This window comes from Salarias fasciatus, chromosome 5 (genome assembly GCF_902148845.1).
Source record: "Salarias fasciatus chromosome 5, fSalaFa1.1, whole genome shotgun sequence".
Taxonomy (NCBI): Eukaryota; Metazoa; Chordata; class Actinopteri; order Blenniiformes; family Blenniidae; genus Salarias; species Salarias fasciatus.
In genome coordinates, this window is record NC_043749.1 from 14,063,146 (window position 1) to 14,080,299 (window position 17,154).

The window sequence follows — 17,154 nt, forward strand, 5'->3', positions numbered from 1 at the left end:
GTTTTTTTTTCTAAACACTTTCAAATCACTGCAGTACAATGGAAGTCATTCTTTATCTTAATCACAGCTTAAAAAACAATCTCTGAACAAGTGAAATTCCTAACACAAATGTTCAACATCATTCACAGTTTTGGATAATTAGTCATGATGAAAAGGTGTCAAGCTCAGCAAGCTATTGATTTTGGATTGGCATCGTCACTAAAACACCTTCCAAAGAAATATATCTTAGAAACCCTGTGTCCACAATACATGAGAAAGACTTATTTCAATCAAGTATTTCCACATATAATTCAGCATATTTGTCTCTACAATTGTCTATAAAATACCACCTCATTTTCTTATCAAGCTGTAAAATGTAACAAAGTCTGGACCCTTGTTTTTAATAAACCCCCAACAAACCCTTTCTGCTTTACTCTACTTACATTTTTAAAAATGTGTGCAGGAATTGCAACTGTAAAATATTTTCTTCTGCACTGAGGTACTGTAAAAGCCTTGATCACCACAGTAGTCAAAAATAACGTACACGTCTTTTCCTTAAGAACAGAACAGAAAGCAGTTACTGCATACTTGTAAAAATAAATTGGCCTCCTTGTCATGAACTTCATAACAAAATTGTCACCAATTAAAAAAAAAAAAGGCAAACACAACCAAAATTTACACAGTTTTACTTAACATAAGATACAGTTCATTACATTAAATGATGTAAGAAATCAAATTTCATTTCAATGTTCCGCAGTGCTTCATTAGAATACTGATTTTCAAGATCTATTTCCAAAATACACTAATAAGTACACCACATGGCGGAAAGCTGTGGGATCCTAAAATGATCAGCCTCGTTAGATCCGGCTTCACTTGATGTGATGTGTTTGGACAAGCACCAAAGAAAGTTTATCTGTAAACAACTTGTAGCGACTCCATGAGAGGTCCGGCCACGATATATATGTACACCTCCTAATCTAACATATTCACATTGGCTTCGGAGTCGCACTGTCATCGTCTTTGCTCAAGTACAGCCCAACATTCCTAATTTCCGGGAATTTATTGCTGTCTACTTAGATTTTCACCTTTAGTCAGTTTTTGCAAATAAAAAAATATCAGAACCGTTTAATAGTCATACGTTATCTACGTAAACCCATTAATCCAATCATAGAAGACAACACTAAAGTAAATATTTTAGAAGGAGACCATTTAAGGAGTTAGTCCCTGATTACAGATCAATAGACAGTCTGTAAACAATTTAATCCAAAAAAACACTCAGTTCCCTTCATGGAATCCAACACCTAATGAACTTCTTTGTTCTTTAACTATCCTGAAAAAAGTCCTTCTACAAGTTACATCAGAATTAATTCACTGAGTGATATACTGTACAGAGCTGAGTATTTGTCTTGAATCCTGAAATACAGTCTTTTTTTAAATGTAGCAGTAATTTCTGCAAGCAACAGTTTGAAGCATCTGAAACAGCTGCAATTTTTACTGAATCACCATGACTGTTTTCAAAAAGTTGGATGGAAACTGATGAATCGTTTAAATGGACTGAGCTACCAGATGGACAGCTTTCTACACAAGCAGAGGAACGTTTTATCTTTTCAAACTGATTTTTCAGGAAAAAGAAATTATAAACTCAGTTATCCGTATGTATGTGGTTGTTTTTCGCCTGTTCAGTCTCAATAAACTCTGAAGTCTCCTCTGCGATTTGTCCGGGGATACGGAAATCGATTGGTATGGGCTGTGTTGCCTCGGGTGGCTGGGACTGAGTCACGGGGCAGCAGGCCTCCCCCTTCGGACTGGAAGTGCTGTGAGAGTTTTGAGGATCCATGTTGCAGCCGGTGCCCTGAAGAAACTGTAGGAAGTTTTCCTCTATAGATCCTTCGCGGCTTGGCAGTCTGTCCTCCACCTCAACCCCTGCTCGACGAAACAGACAAGGCAGATGTTTGCCCAGCTCCTCTCGGATCTGTCTGTTGAGACAGCCATAAAAGAAAGGGTTGGAGGTGAAGCAGAAGTAGCCGATCCAGGTGACCACCTCCTCCAGGGAAGCCAGTGCGGCCGGTGGGCTAGCAGCCAGTGCCGAATACAGGTGGAAAGTGAAATAGGGCAGCCAGCAACACAGGAACTGACCACCAATAGCTGCCAACACTGCCGCAGCCTTTCCTCCCCCAAAAGGACGCTGTGGGGTTGCTCTGCCTGTACCAGTCCCTGTTCCGGAGCTGGTGACCATGGTGGAACGGCTGCTGAGAGACTCTGACCGCTGGCGACGCGGCGTGTCCATCCAGGTAGGCAGTGGCCCGTGGTGCATGGCAGCCACCCGAGCCACTTTGAACATGTTGCAGTAAACAACGAGGATGACCAACATTGGGCACAGGAAATAAACCAGAGTAAAGAGAACCATGAAGGCCAAACGATTTGACCCCCCGCCTGTCCAGTGCAGCGAGCAGCGCCTGTGACCCTGAGCAGGGGGAGAAGGGACGGCTCCACCACCTCCTCCCCCAACTCCACTACTCTCCAGAAGAGGAGGTCTTCCACCTTGCAGGAACCAAGCGAGTAGCGGCAGAGCAGACATTGCCAGGGCTTTCACCCATATCCCCACAAGCACAGAAGCTACCAGGCCGACAGTCATCTTCACTTCGTAGCGCATCGGGTGTATGATGTAGTAGTAACGCTCCACATTGATAACCGAGATCGACAGGATGGCAGCACTGACCAGGCACACACTGAGAAAGAGGTAGCTCCTACAGAGGGCCTCCCCGAAGAAGGCTCGGCTCGAGAGCATGCCAAGGGGCATCAGCACCAGGGCTGCCAGCAGGTCCACCATGCACAGGTGGAAAACAAAGGCAAACTTGTGGAGCTGTGGGGCCTTGGCAATGACTGCCATGACAGCCACGTTACCCACCACAGCCAGCAGATCCATGAGCAGCATGGCCAGCAGGGCTAGCGACTGGGACAGGGCCCAGCCCTCAGGTAGAGAGGAGGCAGACACGTTGGATGTGGGCGGTGGAGGTGTGTGGGAGGAGTTCCACATCGGCTCCATTGAAGGGCGGGAGGATGAGGCAGGCGAGCAGGATCAGTCACAGGCCCATCACCCATCCTTCAAAGCCAGGAAGTGCGGCCAGAAAACAGTGGCTTTGAAATTAGGTCAAAAGCAGCCTCCGTATCCAGAAGATGATGCTGCAGTCCTCAGGCAGTTCAGACTTTATGCCGTCAGTCACAACCCACCCTAAAATAAAGGAAGGAGAGAGGACAGTCAGTCGTTACTGTATGTGCTTGTGTACACATTGAGCTGGCAGGAGGTTTCAGGTCTGCAAATCTTAATTATATGAACTAATCCTGCCAGCCAGCTGCTCATGCCTGTCTCACCATGACCGCCGCTACCATGAGAAACAAGTCTCATCTCATGAAGTTTTATCAAGTATTAGCAACTCAAATCTCTTCTAAGTCTATCTCACTGATACTATAATCCACAGCCAGCCTTCGCACCAATTCACTTAAGAACATCTTGCCTCACACCTTTTTAGCAACATGGCACAAGACTGAGTGAGTGTTAGTAGATAGACATATGTCATGAAGTAGTTCAGCCACTAGAATGGATCACAGACAGAAAAAAAATATCTCATTGATGCACATGATCACTCTGACCATCTGGAAAGACTCGCATATGAACTCTGTGGAATATTTCATTGCATTTTCTTGATTTATATAATCATGGGTTGAAAATGATTAGAGCGTGGTCCTTCTTGAGCAACAGCAGGTGATAAAGATGTGTCAAGCACACATCCTGTCGTGAGCATAAGCTGATTTACCAAAACCAATTTTATCAGCGAATAGGTAATAGCCCCTTTCCATCACATCAATATCTGTCATGAGAGCTTTCATTGAATATGAATGTCCACAGAGTAATGTAAATTTGTACAACTAGCTGTTCCACTTAAAATGCAATCACAGTTTGCCAAAGGCCTTGTCTGTGTAGGTTTGAGATTCGGTGCACTGTATAATCGTGCATGTATATAAAAACAACAAAAACAAAAAATGTCTACCCACAGAAAGTCTGGACCCCTCACAGCAAATTAATAAACCAAATGTTTCATGTAGAAATGCTCATATGCTGTCACCATGTTAACTGTGCATAGCTGCTATATATAACAGACGTATTTGGCTGCTGTTGCACGAAAGTGTCAGATTCAGGAAATCCAGTTGCATGTTTGCTACCAGTGAAATAAAAGCCGAGGATGCTTTGATTACGATGATTGTAATTCTGGTTAAAAATTAAACACAAACCTTTCTTCACCTATGAATGATTGCCCTCTCTGTGCAATGCCTGTGTATCACACACAGGGGTACTCCCAGTTCAGTTTAACCCTTCTGCCTGATTTAGTCATGCCTTACTGCCTACTCATTTATGTATTGATCATTAATGCATTACACCCACTGTATGAAGCAAGGCCCGCAGTTTTTAAATCAGAACACAAATAATATGGATGTATTTGTTGCACTCAGCGGTACACAATCAGCAGAACAGAGGGTGAGGGAAAGAACAGGCGAGAAAATGTGGTGAGAAGCAGGTAGCATGATGGGAAGAAATAGAGACAAGGCAGAGAGCATTATGTACCTGAATCAGAGTATTTCCTGATGCAGCTGTCTGCTGCTTTGGTCTCTGAGGATGAAAACCTGGTTTAGCTCCCACTGCTGAGGCACACAGTGGAAATCAATCACTGTACCTTGTAAATGCTGTTGAGGTACTTCCCACTGTAAGAGCCCGTTTCTCTTCCCATGCCTTGATCCGCTTGCTGCATCCTTCTCCCCCGGATGACAACAGCTGTGGCAGCAGAGGATTTTCTGAGACGATGCTGATGTAAATGCCTGCAAACACACCAGCTCTGCCTCTTCTTTCCCCCTCCACTCACACTCAGTGACCGCAGAGATGGAGCAGGAGGCAGCGAGAAACAGGACCAGAGCTGCTGTTTCTGCAGGGTCCTAGTGTCCTTATACCTACAATACTAAGTAATATTTCTGAGAAAATGAGATGTGAACAGAACATGCCATTGCTGTATCATGAAAATCATCCTCAGCGTTATAGTGTGTTTCAGCAATAGCATTGCCTTGACAACAATATCTTGATGTTAAAAATCACAATGAACACATTTCACCATCAAGTGAATATTTCTGTTTCACTATTAAAGTTTTTGTTAATTTGTTGTACAAATAAGCCTGTAAACCCAAGTGTTGTCTGAAATTATGTGGCTCACAGAGCTGTAAGTTTATGATTAACATGTAAGGTCTTTTAATGTATTTCTTAGTTTGAGGCTAAGTAAAAATAAAATCTGAGTCAAATATAGCAGCACACTTAAAAATTCATAGGCCATTTTTAAAACTTGCTTCACAAGTGGATTTGCGATTGGAGTAACAGTGTCATATTTTTACATGACATTTTGACATCAAATATCATATTCTCTGTCCTCTCATTTAAAAACAATAATTTATCTAACTTATAGTTCTGCTTTGTTTAGTGTAATACTTTACATTTCAAGTATGTGATGAGAGTCTTGTGGAGGGCTTGTGCAGATTTCAACAGATGACCTCTAAGCGACATGTTGCTGATCATAGATATTTGCATGTTTAGAGCATGAGTAGCCCAGGAGTAGTATCTAATCCTTTGTCCTTGCTTTTTGACTGGTGTGTTCATTTTCGCCTGTCGGTAATGATCCAGGTAGGAATTCAATGGATTGAAGTGGCCTCCAGTAAAAGATTTACTGAGACAGTGAGACATTGATTAGGCAAGGCTTCAACCTTCAGCCATCCCAGCTTCTCAAACAGGGGCTCCTGTTGCCACGGTGATCTTTTTCACTTACAGTCCATCTCGTTGCTCTGTCTGCAGAGGACAATGAAATCTGGGTTATTATGGATAAGGCTACTCCACTGAAGGAGTGGGCATGGAGCCACTGAATCCTACGTGTTTTTTTTTTTTTTTCATTTGCATTTGTAAGGTTGTCTCTATGATAATACACATAACATTTGCATTTTATGGAAATCACAGTTTCCATCTCATTCACAATTAAGGAACATGCTTTATTTTCTGCCACTTTTCATGCATTGACTGAATAATGGATTTTTGTAACTGCTTTCACAGACTAAGTTAGTGTATAGATTGAGGTCTTCCGAAAGAAACAGTGGATGAAACTGTAACGACCACCAGGGGTTCATGATGTAAGTTTGCATTTAATAATGTACTTTGCTCCAAAAGTTGACAGGATTAGACAAACGTTGCTGCTTTCTTTCATGAAAAAATGTGTTCAATTTATGGTCTACTGCATCTTTTAATCTTGTACTTTTAATTGGTTTAACATGTTTTGTTTCATTTTACTGTGTTCATTTGTTTGTAACTGTCTCTGCTTTTGTTCTTCTTCCTCACCTTTTTTTAAATTGAAAACTATACATATTATGCAAACTGAATTGCACTGTTGTTGAAATTCACTATGTAAATAAAGCTGCCTTTACTTGCCATTATACAGTCCTCCACCATGTAAATCAAGAGGCAAAGTAATGTCAAATATGACTAAAGCTATCCAATTCTGTGAGCTTGTTTCTAAAAATATATATACATGTATTAAAAACCACGCAGCAGATAGAAAAACATGGTGCATTCGGGTGGAGAGATTTAATCGACAGCTCTTACTACTGTTGTCATGGTGAAGATGTATGAAGGTGTCCTGTAGCACCGAGGAGAGATGGGAATTATACATCGGCTTCTGTATCACAGAGTCTTTCTGACACTCTACATGAGTGAAACAACAATGCAGGTGTGTGATGTGTTTTAGTGCATCATTGGCATGAGTGTATAGCTGTCTGTTTGCATCAGTATTCACGTAGGGGTGTGTGTGTGTGTGTGTGTGTGTGTGTGTGTGAGTGTGTGTGTGTGTGTGTGTGTGTGTGTGTGTGTGTGTGTGTGTGTGTGTGTGTGTGTGTGTGTGTGTGTGTGTGTGTGAATCAGGTGTTGACTCATGACAAAAATAGCAGAGTCTTGCTCGGCCGGCAGCACCAATCACTGCCACCACAAATACAATGGTTTCCATGGCAACCTTGAAAATAGACTCTACATTCGCACTCAGAAATAGCAAAGGACGCTGCAATAACCCCAGAGAGCCCCGGCTGCCAATAATAACTACCCATAGATGTGGACGCGCAAATACCGACAGCACTCAGAAATAACACGGTGCCATTACATTTAGTGAAAACATCATTAGTGCTGCCTACACAAGCAGTCAGCTCACATTCAAATGCACTTATAGTACGGGTGTAAAACAGATGTGCAAACATTAAACAGCTTCATACATCATAATCATTGCTCTGACAAGTGACCATAATTGTGAATACTGACGTTTCTATGTGTTACTTTTGAAGCAGGAATATTAAGTCGATGACAATCATTAAGTAGATAATTAAATAGTTGATAAGTTGACAGATAGTGAAAATGCTATGAATATTCCACACATCTATTTTACATTTGTTCTGATCACCTTATCATTATGGTTTGCTGCTTTATATTAACAAAGAGTATTCTGCTCCCTATCAGGGCACCTGAATAATATGTTTAACTAATTGTCATCAATAAAGCATGAAAAATGTTGACAGAATTTTCTCATTATTCATTATACTGACTCCCTCGCACTCTCTCCCTCTCGCTCTCCTCTCTAAAAACACATCCTAACCAGCTTAACATTAGCCTTAATACTAACTCTAAGCTTAAAGTTATCCTAAAAGAGAGTTTTTCCTTTTCTTAGTCACTTATGCTTGCTCATGTGGAACTGTTGGGTCTTCTCTGTAACAGCAGCCTTGAAATGACCATGTTGTATTTGGCGCTATATGAATAAAGCTGAATTGAATTGAATTGAATTGAATTGTCAGTATTTTGTAAAGCCAGTTGACCAATTGACAATGTGTCCTTTTAAACATCTATCAAATATGTCATGGACAGTCACATCAATTGTACATTTGTGAGTCATCGATTAACCCTTAGCACAAGTTTATGAAATGAAAACTTTCTGAGTACTCAGAGAAAACCTGTGTGTAAAGGTTCCAAACCAATGATATTGTTGCTGTGAGACAAGCGTGCCGCCCACTACACTACCACTCGTCATATATGTGGGGGATGTTTATGTATTCACGTGGACGACTTAAGACTTTCCTCAGTCAACTGAGAAGCTGTTTGACTTGCAGTCATTTAAAGTGATATCAGTTGTGGCTGATGTGTGATTTCTGTGAATGTTTCAGTGAGAGCCCGATAAAGGGATTATCAGCATGAGAGACCCAAGAGATTGTTCAGACAAGCTCTACAACATCTGACACTGCGTACAAGCATGGAAGAAATCTCTATGCAGTCAGACTCTGAGAGAACTTGTTTGTAAAGGTAAGAATGTGTTGGAAAGGTCTCACTTGTAGATGAAGAGTAAAGTGGAAGCAGACAGTAAAATATCGAAGAATTTTTTTTCTGAGACGCTGCTCAATGATCTCACTGAAAGTTTCAGGCAGAGATTAAATATTTGGCATGACTATAAGGATTGTTCTAACGTGCCAGCACACAAATTTTAGTTAACAGAGCCAAAAATTACCAAAAAAGAATCATCTTCATACAGATAAATATTTTATTGATGCAAAAAAAAACGTAGAAGAATGTTATTTTTGATTGTTTCTGTTTAATTTAATTCATTTAAAACTATTTGTAATCTATATGTTGCATTACATTATTTGTGTTTCTGAATTCATGAAATGCTGTGTGTTATTTGTAAATTCTTAAAACTCTTCCTTTTAAATTATTTCCTGAGCTGGTTTTTGCAGGACAACGGCTAGACATGAAAAATGTGTGACTGCTACTGTAACTTATGAATGTTCATGATATATATTTTTTTTACTTTTGTTGCATAATTATAACACATATTTCACTCATAAAGTTTAGAACCTCGTGTCTTTACATCAACTGTAGTATTTTTCTTACTGACACATTTATTCTACAGGCTCAGTCTAATCATCAGAGCCCTGAAAATGCTTGTTATGCCAGATGGTGGCAGTGTGTCCACTCTAATGGACACTGCGGCACAGAAGCTGCCTGCACCAAGATCTGTTTTACTGTGCCTTTGAAAAATAGCATCAGCACAACATACACATTTAAAAAGACCATTTAGAAGACAACTGTGGAACATGTATTTTTAACAGACAACTGGCTTAGTGCTAACCTAACCTGGCACATGGCACAAGTGGTGCACATGTGTGCAGGTCATTTCTTTTTTTCTTTTTTCATTTCAAGAAAATGAGAACGACACAGTCATAGAGACACTGTTCACACAAAAAAAACTTAAATAGAAAATTACATCTGTTTGTATTTATTTACCCAGGAAATATGTCTGTGTCTAAGTGTCTGTTGTTTCTTCCATATTCTCTCTCTCTCTCTCTCTCTCTCTCTCTCTCTCTCTCTCTCTCTCTCTCTCTCTCCCTCTCTCTCTCTCTCTCTCTCTCTCTCTCTCTCTCTCTCTCTCTCTCTCTCTCTCTCTCTCTCTCTCTACTTTGAATCAATGTAAGACACTTTATAGATTTAAACATTGTGGGGGAAAAAAATCTTCATAAGTGAAGAAAACTCAATTTTGACAATGACTTGCAGCTTATAAAGAATATTTACAAGAATACTAAAAAAATAAAATATTTAATGCAAAAACAGCACAAAGACCAGAAACATTTGATAAAAGGCAATTCATCCAGAGGGATCTTCTCACTCTGAAGCACGGGTCCTAACCATTACATTACTGTCCAAAACATATTTCCTCACGATCATCTGAAGATTACTGATATGAGTATTAACACAGTTTTTTTAACAGCTTGATGAACCATGTATCTGGCTTGGCATGAATGAAAACACTTTAAAATCAAGACAGCATAAGCCAGAATTAGTCTATGCGTTGCATAAAAGTGAAGCCATTTAATGTTTGACACAGCAAACTGATGTGACAGTTTGACTTCAGAAGACTCAACATTTGCTGCAAAACATCTACCGTACATCTGCTCATTTTCTTGTGGTGGGCAGCGGGCAGCTCCTGTTTCATGTCAGTCTGTTAATGGAGAACTCTGTGCTCCTTTCAATATTACCTTAACCTGCTGCTGCTGCCCCAGAGCCGCGCCTCATTTATAATTCACAGGAGAACAGTAAATCTCCCGGGACCAGAGGGACCATCCACCAGGCTGCCGCCTAAATCAGCCCTGCTGTCTGCAGCGACCCAGCTGACTGCACATGGAGCCTTTGTGGAAAGGTTGCTGTGACAGTGTGAGGTGAATTTGCTCTGTAGCTTAAATCAGAACTGCCGGGAGACAGCGTGACCAGAGACTCTGCACTGGAAAAGCTAAATTCATTAGGGAGAGTCAATAAGCACAGAGTGAACATTGGAGAGAGGGGTCAATGCTGTGTTTTGCAGGGCTGCAAGAATCTCACTGGCCCGAGACCGGTGTCAAGGATTGAGGGAGGAATCAAAAGGCTGGACACCACAGATGGAGAGATCAGAGATGTCTTTACTGAAGACCCGGGTAAAAGGGAGGTGGAGCATGTAGCCAGCAGATGTAGCTGTACAGACAAAAGTCAGAGGTGGAGGCAGGGGTGATGGAGAGCTTGCAGAGGTGTAGTCGTGCATGCAAGGGTCAAAAATCCAACACTGGAGAACAGTGGAGAACATCTGGGGTCGCAGTATGAAGAACCAAGAAAAACAGACATCCCTCGATTCCCCCTGAGTACCTTCAGCTCTCCAGCGGGATCTAAAGCCACTCCCACACCAAATCAGACATATAATCTCTCCAATGGGTTGTCTTTCTCAAGTATCTCCAGGGTGGTATCCCTTATACCACCAGAGTCTTGTCATGAGGAGTTTTTTGGTTACCCTTTTGACACCTCTACATGGGAAATGGGATGAAGATGTCCCAAAGGTCCCAAGCCCTGCCACCTGTGAGGGAGCCTTGTCTCTGAGGTTCAGGAGATCCTCCACCTGCTGATAGTATCCTCATCAGAGATCAAAAGTTGTCCTCCCTCCTGAGCCACCAGACGTAAGCCCTTTGAGGGCGACTGTGAGTTCCTCTCCGGACTCTACTACCTCCTTATGTGCCGGTTGCAGCTGTGGACCTTTTTCCTGCTGATACATGAGAGTCCCCTGCACAAACCAAGTCCTAAAGGCCTTCGTTTTTCAGCTTAATGGCCCTCCAGACCACTTGTGTCAGCCAGTACACTTTTGAAAGGCACAGGCAGGCCTGTAACTGCATTTCATTGAAGTGCCTCTAACATTAGAGGTCTTTATCAAGTCCACTTGGATTCCATGTCCCGAAGCTTCTCTGGGTGAATTAAATCCTTGGGCCTGTCAAGTCCGACTTGCACTCTTTGCTGCCGTCAAAATTCACCATTTAACCAGTTGATTCTCATGAGCTACTTGGTCACTGGACACTGGGAAGCATCACTCCCGAGCCTGGCTTTAAGGGGGAGTCTCAGCGGTCCCTTTTTGGGAAGTTTACCAGATTCTTTGTTTTCCTTTTGCATAGGGTTCTGTTGGGTGTGTTTGTCCGGTTCTTCCCTCCAGACCTTTCCCTCTTGCATGCCTCTGTACCAGAGGCACAATGCTCCTGGCAGTGTAGCTCTGGAAGTCACTTGACTATGCAAACCTTTTCCGCCACAAGGCCACAACCTGGGGAGGGACATATTGTTATGTATTTGTCAAACAACGAAAAAAAAAACCTTGGCTGTGAAGTTGTCTCACTTGCAGAATAATGCATACTTGATGTTCGAGTGACCCGTTGTACAACATACTGTATATGGAAGCTTGAGGCAGGGTTTCTTGCTCCCTAACAGAACTCGTCAATAGTGTGGTTAATTTGTTTGTGTCGGTGTTGACTGCAGTGGAAGCCTGTCAGACAGAGGAATAAATCAAAAACAGGCGCTGGCTGCACAGGAACTGTTCAGCGCTCTGCTAATGATGAGAAATTACTGATCCTCAGATCCGTGCCACATTATTAAAGCGGAGGCTGCAGATGCATTGTTCTAACTTAGTCGACCTCACATGCATGATGCATATTGTTCTGCGAGGTGACAGGCAATTCTCTCATTTGTTTATTTATTGGTCAGTTCTTTTAATAAATTGGAATTTGTCAGAACAATTCTATTTTGTAATAAATACAGTGTTTCTGAAGTTATACATAAGGAAATAATTAAGATTAATTATTTTTCTGAAATAAATGTAATCATCCTTATTACAGCTGCACAGATGAAAACATCCTCTGTAATTCATAACGTTCATAATGATATGGTAATTGTTACAAGGAAGGTTCCTTTCAAATACTGAACAAAAGGATAATGATGATAACAGCAAATGGCTCAAGTCAGGCTTCAGTATTAATGAGCAGATTCATAATGCGGCACAGATTTCCTCGTTTTCAGAACTTCATTTGAACGTATCTCTGACTGACACCCTAATCATCCAGATCTCCACATCTCCATCACATCCTTGAAACCACGAATTATTATGCATCAGTGTTTAACAGTTAGGTTAGTTTGCAAAGCAAATGTCATCAGCAACAGAAACTAAAATAATAAACTCTCTCTTTCATAACCATGTAGGTGACATTTTTCCTTGTTGCTGTTTCTGTTTCCTGTTGTATTTTTTTGAGAAAAGGTCAAACTATCTTGACTCATTCAGGTCCAGATTCTTTTCTTCTTTTTTTGCTAACATAAAAAAACAATAGACTAAATCTTTGGGGTTTTCCTGAAACTTGTAGGATGCCAGCAAGTGTCAGTACCTCTGACCGAGACCTCATGATGGAGCTTGATTCTTCTTTCAAGTTCTGCATGTCACAGTTTGAACTTCTCGGTTAAGCACAATGTCAGATGTTGCATCTTGACCCTTTGAATTCTGCTGTAGTCACAGCTTTCCTTTCTATTTCTTCATTTTGGCTAAATTACTGATCAGTGACTGTACTGAAGCTGAATTGACAGGATGTTACATGGTTAGCAGACAGTGTGTTGTTTATGCTGAAAAATTCACTTCACAAAAACTGAGTATCATGAGTATTCATGCTGTTTTCTCCTGGTCTCCTGTCCACATACACTCTGAAGAGTCCAAATAAATCCAATGACTGTTTTCTTAATCATGAGACGGACAATATTGATGTGATGCTGCACGAGGAACTCTCACTGTTTGCTTCATCTGACATTATTTAATTGCTGACCTTGGCAAATACCATAATGAAACCTGCTGACAATTTCATGTGTGCATGTTTTTTTTTTGTTTTTTTTACCTGCATGAGGGTTTCAGGGCAAGGTGACCTTGTGTGCTCCATGGACTGTTAATGATGTGGTGCAGCCAGACGCGAGCTGGCTGGTCATCTGTCATGTCGGTGTGTAAATTGCTGCTCTTTTCACCTTCAGCTTCAGCGCGTGAAAACAGTCCCAGTGTGTGTCTCGTCACATTTGTCTGCGCTGCTACATAGAAGTGTGTTTAGGACAGACTGACTTATCACAGTCCGGAAGACGTGGGTGTGTTAAGAACGGTTGCATCCCACTCAGGGGAGGTCCTGCTTTTGTGCATGATGCTGCCCTGCTAGTTTATTGAGGAAACCTAATGGAACTGAGCCATCAATAATTTCCTTGTGCTCTCACTGCAGTGACAACTCATAAAAAAGGAATATTGCACTCTGTTTGGCCTCCTCCACTCCTCTGGGGATGTTCACCATTCCCTCCCTCATCAATCTCAGTTATAGTGCCATTTCAGAAGGTTTCCTTTGTGTATAGCTGCTACAGTGCAGAAGCCCTTCGTGCTCAGTATTTATTCCTTTGCTTCAGCACCTCCTGCTAATTTTCCTGCTTTGTTCTCTCCGGGTTTCACCTGTACGTCTCCCTGATGCTGGCTGTAACCTCCTGGTGAAACACACGCTGCTCTGAACTCTCTGCATTGATCTCTCACGCTGGGCTGCATTCACATCACGTCCTGTGCTTAAGACTGCTGCAGCTGCAGTTCACACACACAATGAGTGTTTGCCCTGTCCTTCACCACAGTAATAAAGTGATCCAGGAGAAAATGGCTTCATTATTCAGGACATCATATCTGTGACCGGCTTCCTGCAAATTGAAGGAGGGGAAATTAAACTATCCCCAAGGACACCTATGTGTTCCTAAAAATGATATAGATAATCGTGATACTGACGGCTTATTTAGACTATAATAAAGAAAATGATCACAGTCAGGTTTCAATTTTTCAGCTTAATACACACATTTCTATAATTTCTCAGTGGTCAGTAATCACAGAGAAGATTTTTACACTCATCATTTAATGTTCTTATTAAAGAAGATTACAGTGATGATTGTTAAAGCAGGGTTTGTTGTTCATGCTCTGTCTCTTAAAATGTTATTTCCTTCTATTTATTTATTTTTTTTTACAGCAAACTTTGTGACAAAAACAGACATTCAGTTTTGGTTTACTAGCTGCTGTTTTGCAACTCAGTGAATTTATTGGTGCACCTGCTCTGGATGAAGTTAGAGATAATGGAATAAATGAGATATATTAGAGTAAATTGGAGGGAGTGAGAGGGAGAGAGAGAGAGAGAGAGAGAGAGAGAGAGAGAGAGAGAGAGAGAGAGAGAGAGAGCGAGAGAGGAAACATGAGACACACCCCCGGCTCTGCTGTTTGCGCCCCTGAAGATCAACTATCAGATGTTTGCGTGTCCTCAGCAGCGGCAGCAGCAGCAGCAGCTCTTCCGGTCACTCGGAGCCGCAGGCGGCAGCCTCTGGTCGCTGCTGTGGGAAAGACGAAGCGACTGGACTGTGACAGACTCCGCCTGTCCTCCTCCTCCTCCTCCTCCTCCTCCTCTTCCTCCTCCTCCTCCTCCTCCACCTCGCAGCTCCAGACCGGGCAGAGCTGGAGCTCTTCTGCCGGGACACATGTGTCTGACACAGTGAGGAAACAGCGGGATGCCGGTGAAGAGGTAAAATCAAACTAAACGCGCCAGTGATGATTTTCTCTGTAAATGCATGGCTTTGTTATCAATGTCCTTCATGTGAATTTATATTTTCCATCCGCAACTTTTTGATGACACATCTTTTACGCACCATTTGAGAGTTTATACTTGTGACTTTGCGTCATTTCCATCCCATTAAAGCCTTATGTGCTACCGTCATGTTACATTTTTATTCTCTTATTGATCTCATTGTTCACGGTATGTTTACAGATCCAGAGACAATCCTTCAGTTTCTGATCACACCATGATGAGGGGCTCAGCCTGCATCTCTCAAGCCCCTTCAGGACGATCGAGAGGAACGAGATTCCTCCCGGTGTTGCTTCTGACTTTGTTGTTGTTGCCGGTGGCCGTTCATGGGCAGTTGGTGGGAGGACCTCTGGACTGCCACAAGACCTGCGTGTGTGCCAGCAACATTGTCAGCTGCTCTAAGATGAATTTGTCCAACGTTCCCACCGCGCTTCCTAAATACACCGCTGTCCTGGACCTCAGCTTCAACTCCATCAACAAGCTGCGGGCTGAGTGGACGACCGTCAGCCTCAGCAAGCTGCACAGTCTGCTACTGAGCAACAACGGGCTCACCTTCCTTTCCTCCGAGGCGTTCATCTATGTGACGAAGCTTCGTTACCTTGATCTTTCCTCAAACGGGCTCCGCCAGCTGGACGAGTTCATCTTTGAGCCGCTGGAGCAACTGGAGGTGCTGATGCTCTACAACAACCGCATTTCCCAGATAGATCGCTCGGCCTTCGCCGGCCTGAACAACCTGGAGAGGCTCTATCTGAGTCAGAACCAGATCTCGCGCTTCCCCCTGGAGCTGGTGAAGGAGCGAAGCCGCCTGAAGGCTCTGAGGCTGCTGGACGTCTCCTCCAACCGGATCAAAGCCATGCCGCTGGATGAGCTCCAGGCTTTGCCCGCCTGGATCAAGAATGGCCTGTACTTCCACAACAACTCTCTGACCTGCAGCTGTGACCTGTACGACCTGGTGGTCCGCTGGCAGCTCAAGGAGCTCAGCTCCGCCGTGGACTACAAGAGCAGTCACACGTGTGTGATACCGGGCCGACACCAGCAGAAGGAGAAGGTGGCTATAACGGATCTGGACAGGATGCATTTGAACTGCAGTGAGGTGAAAGTTCGGGACAAAGAAGCCTATCTGAACCGGTACCTGGTCCTGGACTGTGACACCAGGCAGAAGGACATGGAGAAGAGATGGGTCCTGCCGGGGAACATCCCACTGTCTCAAGAAAACAAGACCTATGAGATGCTGAAGGACGGAACCCTCCGGATCGGACCGCTGAAAGCCGAAGACTCGGGGGTGTACACCTGCTACGCTTCCAGCGACTCCCTCAATGAGACCATTTATGTAACCGTGGTGGTGTTCAACTCCACCCTGAGCGGAGGGCTGGAGAACATAAAGACGGCCTACACCACCCTGGCGGGATGTCTGGTCAGTGTCGTGATGGTCCTCATCTACCTCTACCTGACTCCCTGCCGCTGCGCCGGCTGCCCGGGTCAACACTCGGATAAACTCGCCTCGAGAGACAGTCTCCACTCTTCCAGCGCCAGCCTCTCCAAAGCACAGGAGCCGCCGGGCCCAGAGAGGGTGGAGAGCGGAGGAACCCTGTACAGACACGTGGCTTTCGCCGATCCCAAAGACCTGCTGGAGCAGAACGGCAGGCTGAATCCGATCGGCGAGGAGGACGAGGAGTGTCTGGGAGAGAGAGGAGAGAGGAGGAGGTCTGACGCCGGCTCCGTCAGCTCCGATACCCCTATGGTGGTGTGAAAGTCCGCAGCAAGGTAAAGTGATAGCGGCATGCTGCTCCTTTGCTCTGAGTCTGAGCAAAACACAAACAATAGCATCTTCCAAACAAAGCTTCAGTGAATGGCACTGTTCCAGTAGCATGTACTGTTGGTAAGAAATCATTTATCACTGTCTCAATGAAACCGGGAAGAAAGAAACCAATATTCTTTCAGCACCTGAAAATCTGCTTAAAACACGGTAACAGTATTTCATTTAAAGAATGCATTTGATAGAGAACTGAAAACTAAATTATCTCTCTTATGAAACATTTTGTTTAGGATTTCGTTTCATGTAAATCTTTGTCTCTATAAACTACTTTTCTGTGCAGGTCAGACAATATTCTA

General features: G+C 43.1%; 3 protein-coding genes across 4 annotated transcripts in view; 1 reads left to right on the plus strand and 2 right to left on the minus strand.

The window, feature by feature from the left end:
• Positions 1 to 4,618, minus strand: part of ampd2a (adenosine monophosphate deaminase 2a) — a 33,165-nt gene extending 28,547 nt beyond the window's left edge. The window contains exon 1 of the mRNA XM_030091260.1: positions 4,601 to 4,618. The gene's annotated coding sequence lies outside the window, so the exon portion shown is untranslated. The remainder of the gene's footprint in view (positions 1 to 4,600) is intronic.
• On the minus strand, positions 1,611 to 4,802 carry LOC115388236 (G-protein coupled receptor 61-like). Of its 2 annotated transcripts, none has more exons than XM_030091261.1 (2): positions 4,601 to 4,802; positions 1,611 to 3,211 (listed from the first exon to the last, which is right to left on the minus strand). In XM_030091261.1, exon 2 carries the CDS (start codon positions 3,023 to 3,025, stop codon positions 1,622 to 1,624), a length of 1,404 nt encoding a protein of 467 aa, XP_029947121.1. In that variant the 5' UTR covers positions 3,026 to 3,211; positions 4,601 to 4,802; the 3' UTR covers positions 1,611 to 1,621. The 2 variants fall into 2 exon arrangements, with proteins under 2 accessions (XP_029947121.1, XP_029947122.1); XM_030091262.1 differs by having other exon boundaries at positions 4,710 to 4,787.
• A 10,166-nt stretch (positions 4,803 to 14,968) lies between these two features.
• Positions 14,969 to 16,863, plus strand: LOC115388080 (amphoterin-induced protein 1-like). The gene is made up of 2 exons (XM_030091013.1): positions 14,969 to 14,982; positions 15,226 to 16,863. Exons 1-2 carry the CDS (start codon positions 14,969 to 14,971, stop codon positions 16,790 to 16,792), a joined length of 1,581 nt encoding a protein of 526 aa, XP_029946873.1. The 3' UTR covers positions 16,793 to 16,863.
• Positions 16,864 to 17,154: the final 291 nt, after the last annotated feature.

Excerpts from the sequence above, each read along its gene's own strand:
- LOC115388236 (XM_030091261.1), bottom strand. The coding sequence starts at position 3,025 with ATGGAGCCGATGTGGAACTCCTCCCACACACCTCCACCGCCCACATCC.